The sequence below is a fragment of the Sceloporus occidentalis genome, unplaced genomic scaffold, assembly GCF_023333645.1.
Source record: "Sceloporus occidentalis isolate IW3139 unplaced genomic scaffold, rSceOcc1.0.p SCAF_5, whole genome shotgun sequence".
Taxonomy (NCBI): domain Eukaryota; kingdom Metazoa; phylum Chordata; class Lepidosauria; order Squamata; family Phrynosomatidae; genus Sceloporus; species Sceloporus occidentalis.
Genome location: NW_028316985.1, coordinates 152,455,360 through 152,476,155, shown reverse-complemented (window position 1 = coordinate 152,476,155; position 20,796 = coordinate 152,455,360). Strand labels below are relative to the sequence as shown.

The window sequence follows — 20,796 nt, the reverse complement described above, 5'->3', positions numbered from 1 at the left end:
AGTGATCATTCCCCCCTGCATTATTATAGATTCATTCTCTTGTGATCTACTCTTCCCTATTGCACTCTGTTCTACTGTACTTTATATTAGAAGACAATCCATGTTAGCTCTTTCTTTCATGTTTATTCTTTCATGTTTATGCATAAAACATTTATTAATGTTGAGGGATTGTTTTGTGGCACTTGGATTTTAGAACACTAATAAATGTTTTATGCATAAAAAAGGAAAGAACACTGCTATCTGAACAGTGAGCTGGCTGTGTTTTACTCTATTCTAAAAATAAATTTTAAAAAATTTAAAAATTAAAGGAAGGGATTGCTTATGCAGAGAAAACTATAGATACCGTATATACTCAACTATAAGTCAACCTCATATAAGTTGAGAGCAGGTTTTGGGGCCAAAATTATGGATTTTGATAGGACCTGTGGATAAATCAAGGGTAAAACTTAGCAATATGTAACAAAGGATGTAAAGGATGAACGAAAGGAAAACGATACTAAAGATGGACAGGTTGCTTACCTGTAACGGTATTTCTTCGAGTGGTCATCTGCGAATACATACAAATGGGTTTCACTGCGCCTGTGCAGTGCTGTTCGGAAACTTCTGGAATCACTGGGCAAAGTTTACTTTGCAACATATAGAAACTTTTTGGCGGTAACTCCGCCCACCCGTTATAAGGCCCCTGCCTTCCCACTCTTTCCCCAGTTCCGCAATTTTTCTGCCAAGCAGGCGATGGAAAGAGCCAATAAGAGCAGGACACTGAGGGGATGGACGGGTGGGATTTGTATGTATTCGCAGATGACCACTCGAAGAAATACCGTTACAGGTAAGCAACCTGTCCTTCTTCTTCGTGGTCTCTGCGAATCATACAAATGGGTTTAGACTGACAAGCTTAGGTAAACGGTGGAGGGAGTGTCCTGAAACCAAAGCTATGGTAACCAAGGTATATCATTGACACAATAAAAACCTTGAACCATAAAAGAGTCAGTCTTTGTTTGTGCACAAACACCTCAACACAGCAACAACATTGCAGAACCAGAGAAGGGAACGTAAGGTCATGCAAGACCAATCCCATGGCAATTTGTGCAAACCAACATTCAACAGGAATGTAAAACAGTGGCATAATTTACATAACCTTGTAAACAAACATCATCAGTAGTGCAACCAATGCAACCCTGAGACCAACACAGCCCTCCCGAAAGCTGCGTCTAGGATGGCCCTGGTGTCCAGCCTGTAATGCCTTATGAAAGTCAGAGGCTGGGACTAGACAGCAGTCTTGCAGACATCCTCTAAGGCAATCCCCGACAGGGATGCTGAGGGTTGTGACACTGCCCTTGTGGAGTGGGACCGAACCCTGCCAGGGAGAGGTTACCCAACAGTTCATAGCAGAGGTGGATGGTACCAGCCACCCATTGGAAAACCTCTGCGCGGACACAGGCAACCTCTTCATTGGTTCCGAGTAGCACAGAGAGGGTCTCTCGGACCGACTGGAGGCAGCGGTTATGTCCAAGTGAAAAACCAGCACCCTCCTGGCATCAAGAGAGTGCAGGCTTCGCTCTGCGTCCAAAGTCAGGTTGGACGCTGGAGTAGGCAACACAATGTCCTGGCCCATGTGGGAAGCAGACAGTACTTTGGACAAGAAAGTAATGTCTGACCGGAGGACTCCCTACTCCTTGTGAACCTAAGGAAGGGCTGGTCCCTCCGCAAGGCACAGAGGTCGCCCGCACGGCAGACGGAGGTGATGACCCCAAGGAAGGCAGTCTTCCAAGTCAACAATCTCAAGTCTGTCGTGGCCATCGGTTCAAAAGGCTTGGATTGAAGAGCGGAGAGCACCGCGTCCAGGCTTCAAGCTGGTACCAGTACCGACCCAAGGGGGTGCAGGTTGGCACATCTCCTAAGGAACCTCTACAAGGAAGAGGCTAAGCCTCCTCCACTTAATGGCATAGGACCGCTGGGTGGATGGTTTCTGCATAGGCAGGGTCACAGTCCTCACCGCATCAGGCAGTGAGGCTAGGGCTGGATTCTCCAGGCCACCAGCGGCAGGCTCTCGATGTCCGGTTGGAGGATCCGGCCGTCCTGGATCGACAGCAGGTCTGGATGGAAGTTGAGGCGGAGGGAGCATCTCTTGGAGGTGGAAAAGAGACGTGAACCAGGGCTGCCACGGTTACCACAGAGCGATAAGGATCACATCCGATTGGTCTATTGTCATCTTGGACACCACCCTGATGATGAGAGGGAAGGGAGGAAAGGCGTAGAGCAGCTCTCCCGTCCAAAGGAAGGCGAACGCGTCTCCGAGGGAACCGTCCGTTCGCCTCCCGGAGCAGAACTGGGGACAGTGGCTGTTCCATTCAGTCGCGAAAAGATCGACTTGGGGGGTCCCCCACCGGTCGAACAGGTCGCTGACCATCTCCGGATGGAGCCTCTACTCGTGGCACCGGAGGAGATCTGCTTAGGCAATCCGCCAGGTCGTTGTTCTCTCCTGGCAAGTTAATTGCGTAGAGGAGCGTCTGTCTCTGGATGAACCAGCTCCAGACGTGCAGAATGAACTCGAGCAGGGTCCTGGATCTGGAGTCTCCCTGCTTGTTGATGTAATACATCACAGTGGTGCCGTCTGTTCTCAGGAGGACCACCTTGTCCACGACAGCGGATTTGAATGCCCTCAACGCCTTGTCGGCTGCCAGCATCTCCAACGTGTTGATGTGGAAACGTTTGTCCCGGGCGGACCACTTGTCCTTGACAACGAGGTCGAGCAGGTGGGCGCCCCAGCCTTCCAGGGAAACATCTGTTGTCAAAGTCATTTGAGGCTGGAGTTGCTGGAAGGGCATTCTGATGGAGACGCTGAAGCAAGCCAACCACCATCTCAGAGAAGCGGCCACTGGCCTCAGTGCCGTGAGATACCTGGTCGGGGAGTCCTCCATCAGTCTGAAGACCGAGGGGACTGAGAGGAAACAGGCCTGAAGGGGTCAGAGGCGAAGCCTCGCCCACGGCGTCACGAACGTTGTCAACGCCATGTGGCCTAGGGCTACCTGGACGTCTCTGGCCCTCACCTTTCTGTGGGAGATGCAAGGCTTTAGTGAAGCTGCCAACGCCTGAAAAGGGTCCGGAGGGAGAAAGGCGGAGCATCCTTCGGAGTTGGGGATGGCCCCGATGAACTTAGCCTGCCTGGCTGGTGTGCAGTGGCTTTTCCTCGCAGACAATCAGGCCGAGGGGCGCCCAGGGTGCAAGATGAATGAGACTGTCTCCTGGTGCTCCCGCTGTGAGTCGGCGGCAACAACAGTCGCCGAGGTATGAAAAGACTCTGTAACCCCTCTGATGGAGGTATACCACCACTGGAGCCATGCACTTCGTGAGGACCCTCGGGGCCGTGGCTAGGCCGAAGGGAAGTACGTTGGCGAGGGATCTCCGGTGGGACTCTCGACTTCCGATGTGGAAGTGGGCTTCCCCCAGGTCGAACATCACGAACCACCGGCCCTGGTGGAGTAGAGGCCGAATAGAGGCCAAGGTTACCATCCAGAACCAGTGGTAGTGGGAAAGCCTCAAGATGTCCAAGAACCGGAGGGGAGAGAGACAAAGTGCGCAGGAACCCCTCGGGTTCTCTTCTTCCCCCGGTCGGTATCCTGACGGCGGGACTTCCGATACCTGGGGGGGGTGTTGCGACGGCCAGAGGAGGAGGAAGACTGAGAGGGGTAACGCCACCTCTGGGAGTCCTGCTGCTGAGACTGTCGGTCTTGCTGAAAAGACCGTTGCGCCTGACCTTGGGGCTGCCACAGTCGCTGTCTCTTCCGGACGGGTGAGATGGAGGCTGACGACATCCCGTGGTTCTTGGCCGCCGCCTTCATCCTGAAATTGCGGTTCAGGCGCTCGTCGGTCTCGGCGTGACAGAGACCAGAGCCGTCAAGTGGCATGTCCTCAATAGCTGTCCTGACGTTGGTGTTCGGGTCAGATCAACGCAGCCATGCATGTCGGCGCAGAGCCATCGATGCCGCCATGGCCCGTCCAGCACAGTCAGCCACATTTGTGGAGGCAGTGATGAGCTAGCTCCCGATGGAGTGGGCCTCATCTCTGATCTCCACCAGGCGCCTCTAGACATCATTCGGGACGTCAGGGATGAATGGCAAAATCCCCTCCATTGAGGTCTGGATGTAAGCCCCCATGTAGGCGTTGCCGGAGGCGTCGTCTGTTTGGGGATGAAGGTCTGCTGTGTCCCTTCGACTATCGCCGAATTTTGTTTGGGGTGGCCGGTCAACCAGAAACCGCTGGATGGAGAGATCTGGTACAGGGATTCGATCCTGCGGGACGATCTCACCAAGGAGGCCGGCACTCTCAGGGCCACCTGACGAAGGTCTCCAGGGACGGCAGCAGCGGGGACGGTACACGGCCGTGCACCCTGTGTTCGACTGGGTCGTGAGCCTTCTCCTCGGAGAAGGGAAGCCCAATGTCCAGGGACCTTGGCATCTTGATGATGTGCTTGTTGAAAGAGCGGCCATCATCGGTGGGAGAAGAAGGCTCGGGGTGGTGCAACCTCTGAGGAGAAGCCTGGATGGAGGCCTCATCGTCTGATGGGTCCTCCGAAGTTGACAAGATTTCTGGCTCAGAGACGCTGTCTGATGCCAGTGGGAGATCCGGCACCCGGACTCGCGTGGGGGATGCGTCGGAAGCTGAAAAGCTGACGATTCCACAGCGGGCCGCTACGACTCGGATGTTGAAACCCTCGCATGCGACACCGGGGGCTTGTCTCTCTCGGGGGCCATAAGACAGAGATTCAGCCTCGTGAATTTTCTGAAGGATCCTCATCAGACGGTTCATCCTCGCCTGAGTGAAGGGTCAGAGGGAAGGACTCCCTCCGTGGAGGTCTGGCACTCTCCGCATTGATGCGGACAAATTTCACAGTCGAAGGCAGCGGGGTGTCGAGCGTGGAAACCGCATACGATGTCGACGACTCCTTCGGGCGAGAAAAAACTGGAGTCGGAGCCCTTTTGGATGGAGAGCGCGTTTTGTGCGAAGCGCGCTCCTCGCCCTTGGAGGACGCCACCGACTCACCTGGTACTGGGTGGATTTGGGCCTCTTGGGCGTGGAGTTGTCCAAAGCCCCCTCGGAATGCCTCTTCTTAGAGGATCCCGGCGTCTCGCCCCGCTCCTCGGTGGGGGGGGGGAGGGATTGCCCGGCAGGTCTGACAGGACAGTGCTCCCTGAAGGCCCAGTGATTCCAGAAGTTTCCGAACAGCACTGCGCAGGCGCAGTGAAACCCATTTTTATGATTCGCAGAGACCACGAAGAAGAACTTAATTTTTTTTGACAAGCGTTAGCTAAAGGCTGGATGGGTGAGATAGTAGAGGGGATTCTACTATCTTTTAGGTGCCCCAAGAAGAGATTAAGGTCTCACCTTTCACCAGGGCATGGTTCCTTTTTTCATGAGAGTTAAAATACAGTACAGAATGTGTGTGGCCTGTGGGTGGGAGTTGGGTTGGATTTACCCACCCTTTACCCAGTTGCTTTCCCATGCTCTAATCCAAAACTGGAGAACCTGTTGCCCTTCAAAAGTTGATGAACTTACATTATTATTTATTCATGTAGCTGAGATGGTTTTTACCATGACAGTTCCAGTGGTATCCTAGGATCAGCAAGAAGTAGTGGCCATGTGGGTTTCATCTCTGCTAACTGTGTCTCTTACTACATATTCATATTCAGCTGCTTGATCATCTTTACTTGGATTGGATTTCTGTTTTCTGTTCTTTATTGATTGCTTGTTGCAGCTTCCTTCCCAAGCACTGCATTGTGTGCTATGCTAAGAAGTCCCCCAACAACCAAAAAGTCCTAAAACAAGCAAGCCTGATGCCTCACTCTTGGTGCCTCAAGGCACTGTGTTTTTCTGTGTTTGTGTGTGTGTGAAATAGGTTCCCAGTCCTATTTGCAAGGCTTCTCTCCCCATGGAAAAACACCTCATTCAACACCACTTCCTTCCCTCCCCAGTCCAATTTACAAGCCTCCTCTTCCCATGGAAAAAACACCCCATTTAACATAACTTGCTTCCCTTCTCAATCCAATATTAAAACCTCTCCTCCAGCACCTGGGAACCAGTGTTAGGGGGTTGGGAGAGAGGTCCAGATAAGGAGGAGGAGGAATGGAAGTGGGATTTTCTCCTTTCCATCCTTTGTTATAGCCCCCAAATTTTACCCTCAACTTATCCATGAGTCATATCAAAATCCATGATTTAGACCCTGAAACCTTCCCTTGACTTATATATGAGGTCAACTTGTACACGAGTATATATGGTATTTTTTTTTTAAAAAAATGCCCGCATACATCATTTGTTATACCATAATCATTTACTTTAAGCATATTGAGCTTCACTGTTTGAGATTTGTACTTTCCTACTTTTTCTGCCCCTGCAGTGTTCGGTGAAAAATTGCCGCACCGCCTTCCATGTCACTTGTGCATTTGATCGTGGCTTGGAGATGAAGACTATTCTGGCTGACAACGATGAAGTCAAGTTCAAGTCATACTGCCCAAAGCACAGTTCTGCCAAGAAGCCAGATGAAGGAAATCTGATTGAATTCACTACCCAGGAAAATGAGAATGGGACACAAGACAGTTCTCCTTCTGTCCACATAGAGCCCTTTGACAGCATGGATCAAAACCAGGAGGAGGCCCACAGGGTCAGTGTTCGCAAGCAGAAGCTTCAGCAATTGGAGGACGAGTTCTATGCTTTTGTGAATGCTTCAGAGGTTGCTAAGGCCTTGCAGCTTCCAGAAGACTCTGTAGAATTCCTTTATCAGTATTGGAAACTGAAGAGGAAATCAAACTTCAACAAACCTTTGATCACTCCAAAGAAAGATGAAGAGGACAATCTAGCCAAACGGGAGCAGGATGTTCTGTTCAGGCGACTACAGCTTTTCACCCACCTCCGTCAGGATTTGGAAAGGGTAAGATGCTGTGTTGTTCCGTATTTATGGAAGACAGATTGTGCATTGGTCCTACAACACTTGGTTTCCATCAGGAGTGGAAATTGGGCAGACCCTAGGCTGCTTAAGGCCTGGAGGGAGGCTTCCTTAGCTGTGAAAACCACCTTAGACCCCCTCTTGTCAATTCCAAAAGAAAAATAAAGAACTGTGCTTCCAAAGGTGTTCAGGAGACACAGTTATTGCATTCTTGTTACCCCCTCCCTATACACTTGTAAAAGGTCTGAAACACCCCAAAGTTACAACTGAAACTGACTGGAGTGTCACATTTTGTGCAATTTTTGATGTGGTCTAAAGACCAAGAGGATCCAAAACAAGTGGGTGCTGCCTTCCATGACTGGTCATTATTGTTTTAGTTCCCATAAAAGCTGCTGCAAAAGATCTGAGGATATGTTTGGGTGATTTTTGCATGACCATTACACTCAGAGAAGGTGATACTGGTTTACATGTGATCTGTATGTTTGTTTGGGAGTGGAGCTTATTTTGAATTTGAATGTTTGGATTTTTTTTTTACTTTTTCCAAAGCAACTTCAAAATCATACATAATTTTCTTTTATGTGAACCTCACATGTACAAGTGTATTTTGTATGTTTTAGGTACGAAACCTCACTTACATGGTGACCCGACGGGAAAAAATTAAAAGATCTGTATGTAAAGTCCAGGAACAGATATTCAATCACTACATAAATCTTGTGGAGCATGAAAGAGTTTCAGGTGAGTTGTCTTCCTTTCAAGCATAGTGTGACAAAAAAGCTGATATACTGGCTTGGAATTTAAATTAAAATCTGTAATGCTGTATTAAGAGTCAACATGGTAGTGATTTGAGTGTTGGACTAGGACACTGGGAGACCAGATGTGAATCCCCACTCACCCATGAAAACCAACTTTGTGGCCTTGGGCAAATTCTAACCTCTCTGCCATAGAGGAAGACAGTAGCAAACTCCAAATAAATCTTTGCCTACAAAACACTATGTAGTAAAAGGTTGCCATAAGCAACAGTCAACTTGAAGGCACATATTAACATAACAACATTTTCTTTAGCTAAAACAATATAATAACCCTCATTGTTTCAGAATTCTTATATTCTTCCACAGTCCTCTTTCCATATGTAGACTTGGCTGGATAGGGCTTAAATATCAAAACACTGAATGTGTGAAAGACATAACTACTTTGATTTACATAGGCTCTGGACAGACTGCCCCAAAAGAGCAGCCTGGTGGTGGCCTGTTTCCCTCTGGAGGGACGCCGCAGCAGCCAAACTGCTTGGCATCCCTCTGCCCCAAAAAGAACCTGGAAAAACTGGGTTCTTTTTGGGTCGCCAGGCACACGTCACATCACATCACCAATGGTGCACTCGTGATGTAGGCCTGCGCAGCAACATTTATATGCTGCACGTCGCTTATGTCAAGATGGTGGTGCCTGTGTGGATGGATGCCACCATTAGGCTGCCACCGTACCGTTCTAGGGTTAGGCACTGTACGGTTGGTGCGTGGTCCCTAACCCTAGAGTTGGCGGCAGCACGCCGCTTCAAGACCATCTGTCTCAAGCCTGAGAGACTTGAGAAAAGACATAACAGATTTTACAAAGTGTTGCATATGTAGGCCAGTTGCTGACTGCCTCCATAAATTTGGATTGAAATTATCTGCTTCCCTTCTCCAAACCATAATACATTACGATTTAAACTTCTGCAACTCAAATTCACTGATGGGTATAATCTTCAGTTAAATTGTACTTCTCCCTCTATGCTCAGGCTTCCTTACAATGCCTTATGAAAGGCAAGGATAAGAAATTTATTTCCATTTTGGGACACATTGCACAAGGCAGTGTTACTTAATGTGATAGTCTTTGGACAAGTGGAGGTCCCTGGCAATTTTCCAAGGAGGAAATAAACAGTTGGTACTCAATTGGCACAAATTTAGTGCCGGTTCCTGACACACTATGTTGAGTGTCTTCAAGTCATTTCTGACTTACAAGGTGACCCCAAGGAGAACTTATCATAGCAAGATTTATTCAGAGGAGTTTTTGCCTTTGCCTTCATGTGAGTGTGTGTGACTTACCCAAGTTCAGCCAGTGGGTTTCCATGGCTGAGCAGGGATTCAAACTCTGGTCTCTAGAGTTGTAGTCCATTGCTCAAATCACACCATACTGGCTTACTTCCCTCGAAGCTAATAATTACTGTTCCCACACATAGGGCTGATCCAGACCAGTGCTTTGCGCCGGCCTGGCCATGTACTAGGGTTGCCCGGGGGCAGAGTATCCGCACGCCCTGCGACCCTAGTACATGGTGGCGGCATCATCATGGCAGCCTTCCATCTACATGGGGCCCGCCATGATTACATCACACACATAATGGTGCAGCGCGCGTGTGATGTCTCCGCGCTGCCGTAGGCAGATTATGGCGACCTGGGCATGGTGTGGGAAGGAGCTCCGAAATGGAGCTCCTTTTTGGAGCTACATTGTTCCCACAGCAACTAAACGGCTATGGGAACAATGCCAGGGAGAAAGGGGCAGGGCGATGCCCTTTCTCCCATGGCTCTGGCTCCTGGGGTGTCCAGGGGCATGAAGCCCCAAGGACACTCCTTTTCTGCGCCATGGATAAGCGTCATTTTGTCTAATCTCCATGGTCCAGAAAAACTCCGGATTGGGGTCACAGTGCTGCCAGTGAGGCTGTCCTGCCCCCAACCTGGAGATAAAAGGGGCGGCTGCAGACCGCTCCAAAAGGGCGGTTTGTACTGCACCATAGATACCCTGAGAAGCATTGTTATATGGGACTATGGCGGGGTACAGACCGCCGATTTGCGGCGGTCTGCCGCCGCCGCCAGTAGGTCCGCGGGGGAGCCGGAGCCTTCAGACGGCCCGACTCCCGCGCGGACCGAAAAAAGAAGCTCCAAAATGGAGCTTCTTTTCAAGTCGCGTTTGCGACGTAGCGAGGCGCCAGGGGCGCGCTCGCTACGTCAGAAGCGGCGCGACACGTCTGGACGCTGTGCGTCCAGTACGTAAAGATGGCGGCGCCCATGTGGAAGGGGCGCCGCCATCTTGTACGTATTCTATACGTACTAGGGTTAGGGGGGTGCGGAAGCACCGCCCCTTCCTAACCCTAGTACGTATAGAAGACGTACTAAATGGCGGTGTGTATCCCGCCCAAGTTATAGTCTGTATACTATTGGTGGGTAAAGCCAGAACCAAGAATAGATGGAGCCGCCACCCCTTCTTTTTCTTCATCTCATTTTCCCTTTCCCTGCCCGTTCTATAGTGTGTTGTGTTAATACAGATTGCTTTTGCTAGAAAATTGAACAAACTGTAGAGGCTTTTGAAATCAGCTTTATGGCTGTAGGTTACAGAATATGCTGAACTACTCGATCTCTTCTAATGCATAAAAACATCTGAATGCAAAGCTGTATATTTTTAGATTTTGTGTGAGGAAATACTAGTAACGTTCCTCCTGCAATATTTTATCCCCATTATGTAGCATTTGTTTTAGATAAGGTCTAGAAATTTTATATAGGAGTGTTTTCAACATGTTTAGTATGTAGATTATTGATCACATATGCAGTAGCTGGTTTAAATGAAATCATATTTTAGCACTCATTTACCCTAAATACTCGTGTATAAGTCGACCTCATGTATAAGTTGAGGGCAGGTTTTGGAGGCAAAATCATGGATTTTGATACGACCCATGGATAAGTCGGGGGTCAAACTTGGGCATGGAACAAAGGATTTAAAAGGAAGGGAAAAAACACCACTTCACTCCCTCCTTCTCCCTCTCTGGACCTTTCCCAAGGGTTTGGGCATGCAAAATGTGGTCACAGACCTCCAATTTCCCTCCTTTCCCACAACTTTTCCCAAGCCTGATAGCTTGCAAAAAAAGGGGACACAGACCTCTGATTTCTCTTCCTTCCCCGCAACCTTCCCCAAGGCTGATGGCTTGCAAAAAAAGGAGGAAGACCTCTGATTTTCCTCCCTTCTCCACTACTTTCCCCAAGGCTGATAGGTTGCAAAAAAGGGGACAGAGACCTCTGATTTCCCTCTTCTGTCTCTTTCCTCCCTTCACAGCTTTCCCAAAGCTCACAGAGGAGTATTACTGTATTGACCCATATATACATTACCTAGGATTTTGGAGCCCATTTTTGGGCTTAAATTTTTCGACTTATAGACAAGTCTATATGGTAATTTAGCCAACGTTTTCTTAATTGTAAAAAAAATCTCCTTTGAAATCAGGCATTTTACTGCGGTTCTTACTGAACTGGTCTTCTAAATATCTGACATTAAAATAATTAATGATCACTTAACATTGGGGTTTATATGAACAATGCAGATTTTGTTCATATCTGCAAGATTCTCAGTTTTGAAGAAGCAAATCCAATAAAGCATTTCTCCCTACAGATTGAGTGGCAATTTAGGTAATTAGTTGAAAAGAGATTTCTATCCCACAGTTAATGTATAATTGGTTCCTTTCAAAACTGCCATTATTTTTGTGCAGCTAGAGCAGCCTTTCTCCACTTTTTTATGTTGGAGGAAGCCCTTGAACTAATTTTCAGGCCTCAGGGAACTACTGCATAAAAATTATATCAACTGTTCCAAAAAAGTTTATTTTTTCATTCATGATCTCTCATGGAACCCCTAGCACCCTCTTGTTGAATCATTGGTTTCCAGGGAACCCTGATTGAAAAAACCTTCTAGAGGTTTGGTTTTTATTCTCTTAGTATATAAGGCATTTTTGTTTGTCTGTTTTTTATGGTGCTTTACCTACTAGTTGAGCAAGAACCAATGGGGCAACTATTTTTAAAGCCTTCCTGCTTATCCTTTATCCAATTGACTACTTTCTTGTAGGGGAACACAGTGCCAAAAGCCAAATAAAATCAGTTGGCACACCTGACTTATTTTGAATGAAAATCATTTGGGATCAAATACGTATATTCTAAATTTTATTTAATGTTTGCTATTTCTACATAATTAAACTTTTTTATAAACTCTGGATTATTCACTGTCCAACTTGTATTCATCTGGAAGATATTTTTGTTCCTCCTTCATGTAGGGATCATAAATGTCATAAGACAAATACTCCTTATTCACTGTACTTACCTTTCTCTTACAAATGGTTGGCAAATTAATTCTCCTGCCCAACTGTAGTCAGAATTTATCAAATGCTTATCAGAGAAAATGATAATAGCGGGTGCTATGTTAAAATTGAATTAAACTGGAAAAGTCTTGTCTTGTCATCATATATTGTTAAACCTGAATGCCTTGCTCTGACAAGCAAAGTGCTTTGGAGATAGTCAAAAACTAAATGGAACAACAGCCTTTCTTTAATGTGGCTTGCCAGTCAGAATGTGCTTGAAAAATACATGGATAACTAGCTGAGTTGTAAATGTGTATTCTTCAAAGGTGGTAGAACTTGAACAGGAAACTGCAACAGCCAAACATCAGTTACAGAGGCTTTTGTGTATGAAATATGACTTAGTTGTAGCTGTTCCATGAAAGCTGGTAACCTGCTGATTTAGGTACTCCTCTTTTTACAGTAAGGAATAGGACATGGAAGGTAGGTTGTGGTTTCATATTAGATTCTAACCATTCAAACCAATCCCACCATATATTGAGGTCTGCCAAGTTCTTGAACTTCCCTTTCCCATGTTTTTGCCTTCTTAAGACAGGTGATAAAACCAGGCCAGCGGAGTTCCTGCATACATGGCTGATGGGGTTGATAATCCTGGTGATTATCAAACTGTTACTCAGTAAGCAGACTTAAGGATGTGTGTTTCCCCATCTTCATTTAGTAACAGTTGATTTTTTTCTGTATGTGCAATTGCAGCCTGAACTGCAGTCTTGTTCGTACTGTAAACTTAAAGTTAACCTGCTTCTTCTTTGTGGTCTCTGCAAAGCACACATATAGGTTATTCTTCACCTGTGCAGCATTTCCGGATCCTACTGGAATTGCTAGGGAAGACTTTTTGGCGGTGGCTCCGCCAACCCTCTATATAGGCAGGAGGTCTTCCCGCCCTTTCTCAGTTCCTTTTGTCCGTCACGTGAGCAGCTTAGGAACCTCGCTCAGGAATCGCTCCTTCCTTAGCTTCCACTTACTGCATTGCTGACTTGTTTGTCTCTGACTACTCTTTGGATTGTGATTTGGACTTGGTTTTGACTCTGACTAACGGTAACAACTCGGACTCCTGACATTTCTTTTGCCCTCCGGCCCTCTTTCAAGCATGTCTGCGCACTCTTTTAAGAAGTTCACTGAATGTGGGACTAACATCCCGGCTCAAGACGGACACTCTTTGTGCCTCCTTTGCTTTGGAGAGGGCCATGTCCCTGCTTTCTGCCCTCACTGCATGGCCTTTACCCCGCAGGCCAGGAAGAACAGAGAGATGAGGCTCAGGTCCATGCTCTACGCACAAATCCTGAAGCCTCTTTCCACCTCCAGAGCCTCTGCCAAGGCTTCGGCAGCTAAAAGCTGAAAACAATCTTGACCCCCAATGACAAAGGTCACAAACTGGACACTATGGCATGGAAATCTTATGTCTCTGCAGTTCTAGAACTTAAGATCCAGAATTATTCGGCCTGCATGGCTGCTTATCAACAGCAACTCTGGGGAAAAGCTCTTCCCCTCTACGAAGACCTCCCTGCTGACAAAAAGCGAACGGCCATGGCCATCCATGCAGAGGCCCATGCACTTGCCTCCCACCAAATTTCGGCAGCCCGACACTCAACTGACTGTGCCTCCCATCAGCTTTTGGGTGCACTGGCCCTCCGATGCCATGCCTGGCTAAGGTCCTCAGACCTCATGCCTCAAGCCAAACAGGCAATCGAAGAGCTCCCTTTTGACACCACGGTACTCTTTCACAAAGAAATGGATGAGAAGCTTGACTCCAAAAATAAGATGAAGAATACAGCCCACAAATATGGTATGTCTTTTTCCTCTACCTCTCGTCCTACCTTTTCTCAACACCACTCGGGATGGCAAAGGCCTCCCTACCCTACCAACCAAGGCAGATCCAACCAGTCCACGGACTACCAGCAACAGCGCTTTCCCCCTCAACAATAGCAGGGAAAACACCAACAAAAACAAAAATACAAACAACCCTTCCAAAAGAAGGACTCAGAACAAGGCAAGCGCTGCTTCTGAGATTCCCCAGCGCACTCTGTACTGTCAACTCCCTTTGGGGATCGTTTGGCCCACTTCCACCACACTTGGGCTTCTATAACATCTGACTCCTGGGTGCTTTCCATCGTCTGTTGGGGTTATGCCCTGGAGCTTCAATCTTCACCCCCAAGGGGTATCCTTCTCATCACCATCCCCAGACACCCTTCTCGACGAAGTGCGCTCCTTGCTTGACAAAGGGGCCATCGAGCCCGTTCCCCCGTCCTGGAACTGACACTGTCTTCTCTCAAGATACTTCATTATTTCCAAGGCGACTGGTGGCCTCCGGCTCATTTTGGACTTGCGTTTCTTCAACTCCTTTATTGCCTATAGATGTTTCTGTATGGTAACCTTGGCCTCCATTTTGCCTCTCCTGCAGGAGTCAGACTGGTTTGCCACTTTGGATCTCCGGGATGCTTACTTCCACCTCCTCGCCTTCTCAGTCGGCTCCAACTTCTTTCGGTACTGTGTACTGCCCTTTGGACTGTGTACCGCTCTGAGAGTTTTCACAAAGTGCATTCGAATACCTGTGCCAGCAAAATATTATTGTCTTTCCTTACCTTGACGATTGATTGTGGCCCCATCCAAGCAGATGCTTATCTCCCATCTTCAAGCAGCACTCTCCCTCTTTCGTCAGTTGGGGCTCATGAATAATATGGAAAAGTCCTCCCTCTGACCCGCTCAAAGGGTGCGCTTCATAGGGGCCATCTCCACAACCTGCAGAGCTTACCTGCCTCACGACAGGTTCCTCAATGTCAGGTCTGCAATTCTTCGCTGCCTTTCCTCGACACATCACTGCGTGAACAGCTCAGGTCGCCCTTGACCACATGGCATCCATGACATGTCACGCCGTGGGCCCACCTCCGCATGTGCCCCTTCCAGTTTTGGCTCCTCTCCATCTTCAACCCAGCCTTCGACGACCCATGGATGTAGATCACCGTCCTGAGGCCTGTCGCCCGCTCCCTCCGCTGGTGGCTCAATGCTCACAACGTTTTGGTGGGCATTCCCTTTGTGCCTTCACAGCCACAGACCTCACTGACCACCGATGCCTCAAACATGGTCTGGGGATCTCATTCAGAAAATTTTTCTGTCCACGGGAGATGGTCTCCCAAGGAATGCCAACTCCACATCAATGCTCTCGAGATGTTGGCAGTCAAAAAGGCCTTGAAGGCCTTCGAGCCCTTCCTGTGGGACCAAGTCATCCTCCTCCTCATGGACAATACTACTGTGATGTATTACATCAATAAGCAGGGTGGTACCAGGTCAGCTACCCTCCTGCACCTCACTCTGCAAACTTGGAACTGGTGCATCCTGAAATGGATCACTCTGCAAGCCATACATCTCCCCAGAGAAAACAAGCTTGCAGACAAACTGAGCAGGGCTCCAGACTCCTGTCACAAGTGGCAACTCAACCCTCAGGTTGCCCGCCACCTCTTCTCTGGGGAACACCAGACGTCAACCTTTTTGCCTCTCATCTCAACACTCAGTGCAACCATTCTGTTCCAGGCTCCCTTTGCCTCGGTCCCGAGGGGACGCCTTCTTCTTCCAGTGGTCTGGCAGAAAATTCTACACCTTCCCTCCATTCCCTCTCATCACCAGAGTGGTGAGAAGAATCTCCATTGGTTGTTCTTGTTGCATCTACGTCTGATGGCAAGATCGTAGACACCCCTTCTAGGATTCAGCAGAGATCATCACCATCAGTGAAGGATTTCCCTTCACTTCGTCTGCCTCTTCTGTCACCTCATTCTCCTACTCAGTCACCTTGCTGTGCTGTTTGATGGCATTTCTCAGTACTCAGGTTGGACTTGGCAAGCTCCTGAGAACTATGATTTTCTACGTTGAAGTCCTGTAGTCTGGTCCAGGCTTCCACCACAATGGTAGCGCTATGAATCCAAATGTTGTCAGTATGGATTTGTAATTGGGTGTTATGGTCATAGGCACTCAGAGAGGTACAGAACTTACATGATGTGATCTTACTATAGGTGTGGTTGCTCTCCATCCTAACAGGCAATTTGAAGGGAACTCATTCCGGGGAATTAGCTCCTCACTGCCATTGTCATGGATGATATCATACATCTGATCCTACCTCAGTACAGCTCATCTTGGTACCACGCAGACAAAAGGTCTTTGGCTCTGGAGCATTATGAGCCAAGAGTCAGGTTTGAAGCGGCCTGAACTGCTTGCCTATTGAGTGTTGTTTGCCTCCACCTCTACCTCCTTGGTCTTGGCTGTCAGTCCAGTCCCCAGTGGCTAGGATGACACCTCATGCTTCCCACCAGACCACCCAGACACAAGGTTCATGTTAAAATCATTGCAGTCTGAGGGATAGGAACCAGGCTTGTCATCTGCTCCTTTGGGCTTCCATCAATGCATTCCCCTCCAACAGCCCTGGCCTCACCAGCTGATGACATCAGGGCTTTCACTGAGCAAACCTTGAGAGTGGCGAAGGTCTTGGACCTAAAGACTCCAGCATCGATTTACTGTGCTGCCATTGCTTTTGAAAATGCACAGAATCCTGGACTCTGCACCTTTGTCAATATAGTCCACCTCTAAGATGTTGGTGAGGCAAGCTTGGCTGTTACACCACTCAATTGGATCATAGTAGAGGTGGCTCAGTCCAAGTCCCTTCAGAAGAGACACATTACACCAGCTGATAAAGAGGGCAAAAACATGATGCTGTTCACTGAAAACCCAGCAACATTTGTGTTTGTGTGTGTGGGGAAATGACCCCACTGCTGATCAAGTTTCCTAAGAAGAAGAGGAATCCAGTTAGATTACTACAGGCTGAAGCTGACAATCTTGTGGCCCAGGCAAATAAATACTCCTGGGCATGCTGCTGATTGTACATTGGTGGGAGCCATTGCATTAAGAAGGTATGCATGGCTGTGCTTCTCTGGACTTTCCCATCAGGCCATATCAACTATTGAGGAAGGCAGCCTTTTTAACATAGTGACAGATGGCAAGCTTGAGCATGAGATGTATACTACAGCACATAAATTTGGCTTGATGCATGCTCAGTGGTCGCTCTCATCTCATTCTGTTTGGTCCAGACAATCTTCTGGGTTCAAGAGGTCCTTTAATCCAGTAACATCTCTCCAATCTAGCCTCCTCTGCTCTTCCCTCATCATCATCATCTCGAAAGACCTCCTCAACTGGCAAGTACCGGTTGCAGTCATGTAAGATAAGTCCACAAGACGGAAGGCAAGTGCCATCTTTTACTTCTCTTTACTTGGCCTCACATTTACATTGCTCATCTGCAACAGGCTCCAGAGTTACCATCACACCAGGGTTGCTATCATGTTGGACTCTAGAGTTTTCAACATAGTATGGAGTCGGTATGCAATAGAGTTTTGGAAATACTCTCCATTGGGGGTAATTTGCATCACTTCTTCTTCCAATCTACTCAAAGAGGAAGTCAACACTCTTCTTCTCAAGGGTGCCATTGAACACATGCCTTTACCATTGATCTAGCTGGGATTCTTCCCTCACTACTTCATTGTGGAGTCTACCTCATCTTGGACCTTTGAGATGTCAACTTTCAAATAGAGCCCAGATGTTTCAGAATGGTCACTCTTGAATTCATTCTGTCCCTGTTGCAGGAAGGAGATGCTGGTTTGCAATGCTGGGTTGGAAGGATGCATACGTATACTTTGTAATGTGGCCATCGTACACATGTTTTTTTGTATTTTGCTATAGGAAGAAGAGCCTATTGTTTTTGTGCTCTCACATTCAGATTTTGTACTGTTCCTTGAGTCTTGACAAAATGCATGGCAGTGGTGGCTACCTGGCACAGGCAGCAAGGACTCATTGTCTTTCCATAAATCAACAACTGGCTCTTTGATGCCTACTCTCGAGCCTACCTTGTTGGCAACATCCATCTTGCATGTCACTTTCTGAACTTGGGCCTCATCAATTTTGAGAAGTCTCATCTAGAGCCATCCCAGGAAGTGAGGTTTATTGGAGCCCTTATGGACTCATGTATTTCTAAAGCCTTCCTGCCCAACAACAGGTATCGTGTCCTTATACAGCCACACTGAGATGCCACTACAACTATGGGATGTGCACAAGAGATGTACAAGTGCGCCTCAGATTCATGGCCGGCCTCTATGATGTCGATGTCACAAGACTCCGGATGAGGCTTGGTTCCTGTCCTGTTTTGACCCTCTCTTCAATCCTCCTTGTCTAAGTCTTACTATTCTGAAGAGTGTTCATTGGTTGTTACCATTGTGGGTCAAGACCAAAAATTTACAGGCTGGCATGCCTTCTCTTCCTTTTCCTCAAGCCATGGCAGTAGTCACCATAGTCACCTCCATGGAAGGATGCAGAAGTCATTTAGGGTTCTCCATCAGGGGATGTTGGATGCTGAAAGAGATGTTGGCAGTGGAAAAGGCCTTTCAGACCTTTGAAACCCTTCTGTGTGGCAAGGAATGCTGGTCATACCTTTGTTTATTTGTGAATCTTTTAAAGAACAGACTAATTAACTGACTTATTGGCAAAGCAGGAAATAACAAACTGAGGAGAGAGGTTGGAGTCAACAGTAATAATAGCTTAGAATTTTTGAGAATCCTACTTGGTTGGCGCAAGGGGTAGACCCATATGATGTAGATTGGGTCTTCAGTCTCACAAAGAATGCAGCACTTTGATGCATCTTACACTAGGTCTTTGGGACTGGTGCATCATATCCATCATGGTGATCCATCTATTCCAGGAGAGGAGAATGTTCCTGTAGATGCTTTTAGCAGGGCTGCATTTTTTGGCCACAAGTATAAGTTGCATCTGAGCAAGCTTAGGAAGGGCTTCAAGAAATGGGGCACTCAAGAAGTGGATGTTACCTCAGTGAAGAACAATCAGTACTGGGCATTCTGTTCCAGTATGAAGTCAAAGGCTTTCATGGCCGGCATCCGTAGTTTTTTGTGGGTCTACATAGGGACCACCAAACGCTGTGTGCAAACAAGAATCAAGGAACATGAGAGACACTGCAGACTGGGCCAGCCAGAAAAATCAGCAGTAGCAGAACATGTTACAAACCATCCTGGGCATAAAATACAGTTTGAAAACACTGAAATTCTGGACCATGCCAACAATTACCATGTCAGGATGCACAGGAAAGCCACCTGGACAATTTCAACAGGAAAGAGGAAACCCTTAAAGTAAAAAAGGTTTGGCTATCAGTCCTGAAAAATTGCAAGATGAAGACTCAGCAAATGCAAATGGGAAATCTCCCAGGGTCAGGGGTTTCCCAGCAGACAATGAGCACTAATCAAGCAGACACTAATCCTCTTTTGCATACCCTCCCACCCTGAAGCCTCATATACATACCCAACTCCTTTCCAGGCAAGCATTCTCTGAAGATGCTGGAGAAACATCAGGAATAAACTCTTCTAGAACATGGCCACATAGCCCAAAAAACCCCACAAAAAACTATTCTGTTCCCTGTTTGTTGGGGGCAGGGCTCATGCAGCAATGACTTCTGTTTCATTGGGGAGAGCCCATTATGTATGCATTCCCTCTATTTGCCCTCATCACCAGGATGATAGCAAAAATCTGGAAGGACAAGGCGAAGTGCATCAAGATCACACTGTGGTGACCCAGGCAGCTGTGGTTCACTCTGCTCCTACATCTGTCTCAGGACAACTACTTCACATTGCAGTATCATCTGGACTTCCTCACAGTTCACAATGGCTAAATGACACATCTGGACTTGGACATTCTCAGGCTGACCATTTGTTTCTTGAGGCTCCCTAGCTTCTGTTATTCAATGCATAAGGGTCTCAGTTAGCATTCCTATGCATATAGATGTAAGACATTTTTTCTCTTTCTGCCAGCTTGAAAGCTCTCAATTGCTGGAATTTCTAGTCTGTCTGTCAGATAGAGGTCTTTTTTCCCTTCCATCAAATGCTACTTGGCAGCAGTTTAAGTTCCAAACCATTGGCAAGCCTTCCCATTTCCAGAACCCTTTGATTAAGAGGTTCCTAAGGAGTTACAAAAAACTTTCATCCTCCAATCTTGGGTCTGACTCCTCATTGGACCTTGGAGTTGGTTTTGTCACAACTCTTTAGGAAGCCCTTTAGGCCAATGGCATACTGCTATGTCTGGCATCTTAACTAGAAAGATGGCCTTCTTGGTAGGAGAACTTTGTGTCCTTAAGAGTAGATCCATGTAGGTTTCATAGGGGGAACCAGAGGGAAGTGGCTTTTAGGCCAGACATTTTCTTTGTACCGAATGTTGTGACAGCTTTTCACATAAATCAGGACATTTTGTTACTTGCCCATGTGAAGAACACAGCCTTGATTTTGTAATGTGCCCTTCATTGCCTTGATGATGTTAGATGGGTGCTAGCCTTTTATGTGGGAAGGTCTACGATTTCCCACAAATTCCATAGACTTTTTGTCAGTTACTACAGGAAGAAAGGACTTCCAGTATCTTCATAGCACATTTCAAAGAGAGTTGTTTCTACCATTCACCTAGCATCCGAACTTGCCAAGCAAGACTGCCTGACCCGAGTGCATGACCACTCCACCAGGCTAGAGCTGCATCACTTGCCTGGCAGGTGTTCCCATGGAGAATGCTTGTAGAGTGGCCACATGGTCATAGCCTTTGACTTGCATTTCACACTACAGAATGAATGTGAGGGCCCGAGCTGAAGCCAGTTTTGGGAGAGCTGTGTTGTTTTCTTATCTCGCATGATGCGCCCACCTCCTGA

At 47.5% G+C, this 20,796-nt stretch overlaps 1 protein-coding gene across 6 annotated transcripts in view; it reads left to right on the top strand.

Moving 5' to 3' along the window:
- The window catches only part of JADE1 (jade family PHD finger 1), a 97,485-nt gene that overhangs the window by 70,322 nt on the left and 6,367 nt on the right, over positions 1 to 20,796 (top strand). For all 6 annotated transcript variants that reach the window (XM_089525816.1, XM_089525813.1, XM_089525812.1 and 3 more), the window contains 2 exons: positions 6,392 to 6,922; positions 7,555 to 7,672. In XM_089525816.1, the coding sequence (XP_089381942.1) occupies positions 6,392 to 6,922; positions 7,555 to 7,672 (649 nt within the window). The remainder of the gene's footprint in view (positions 1 to 6,391; positions 6,923 to 7,554; positions 7,673 to 20,796) is intronic.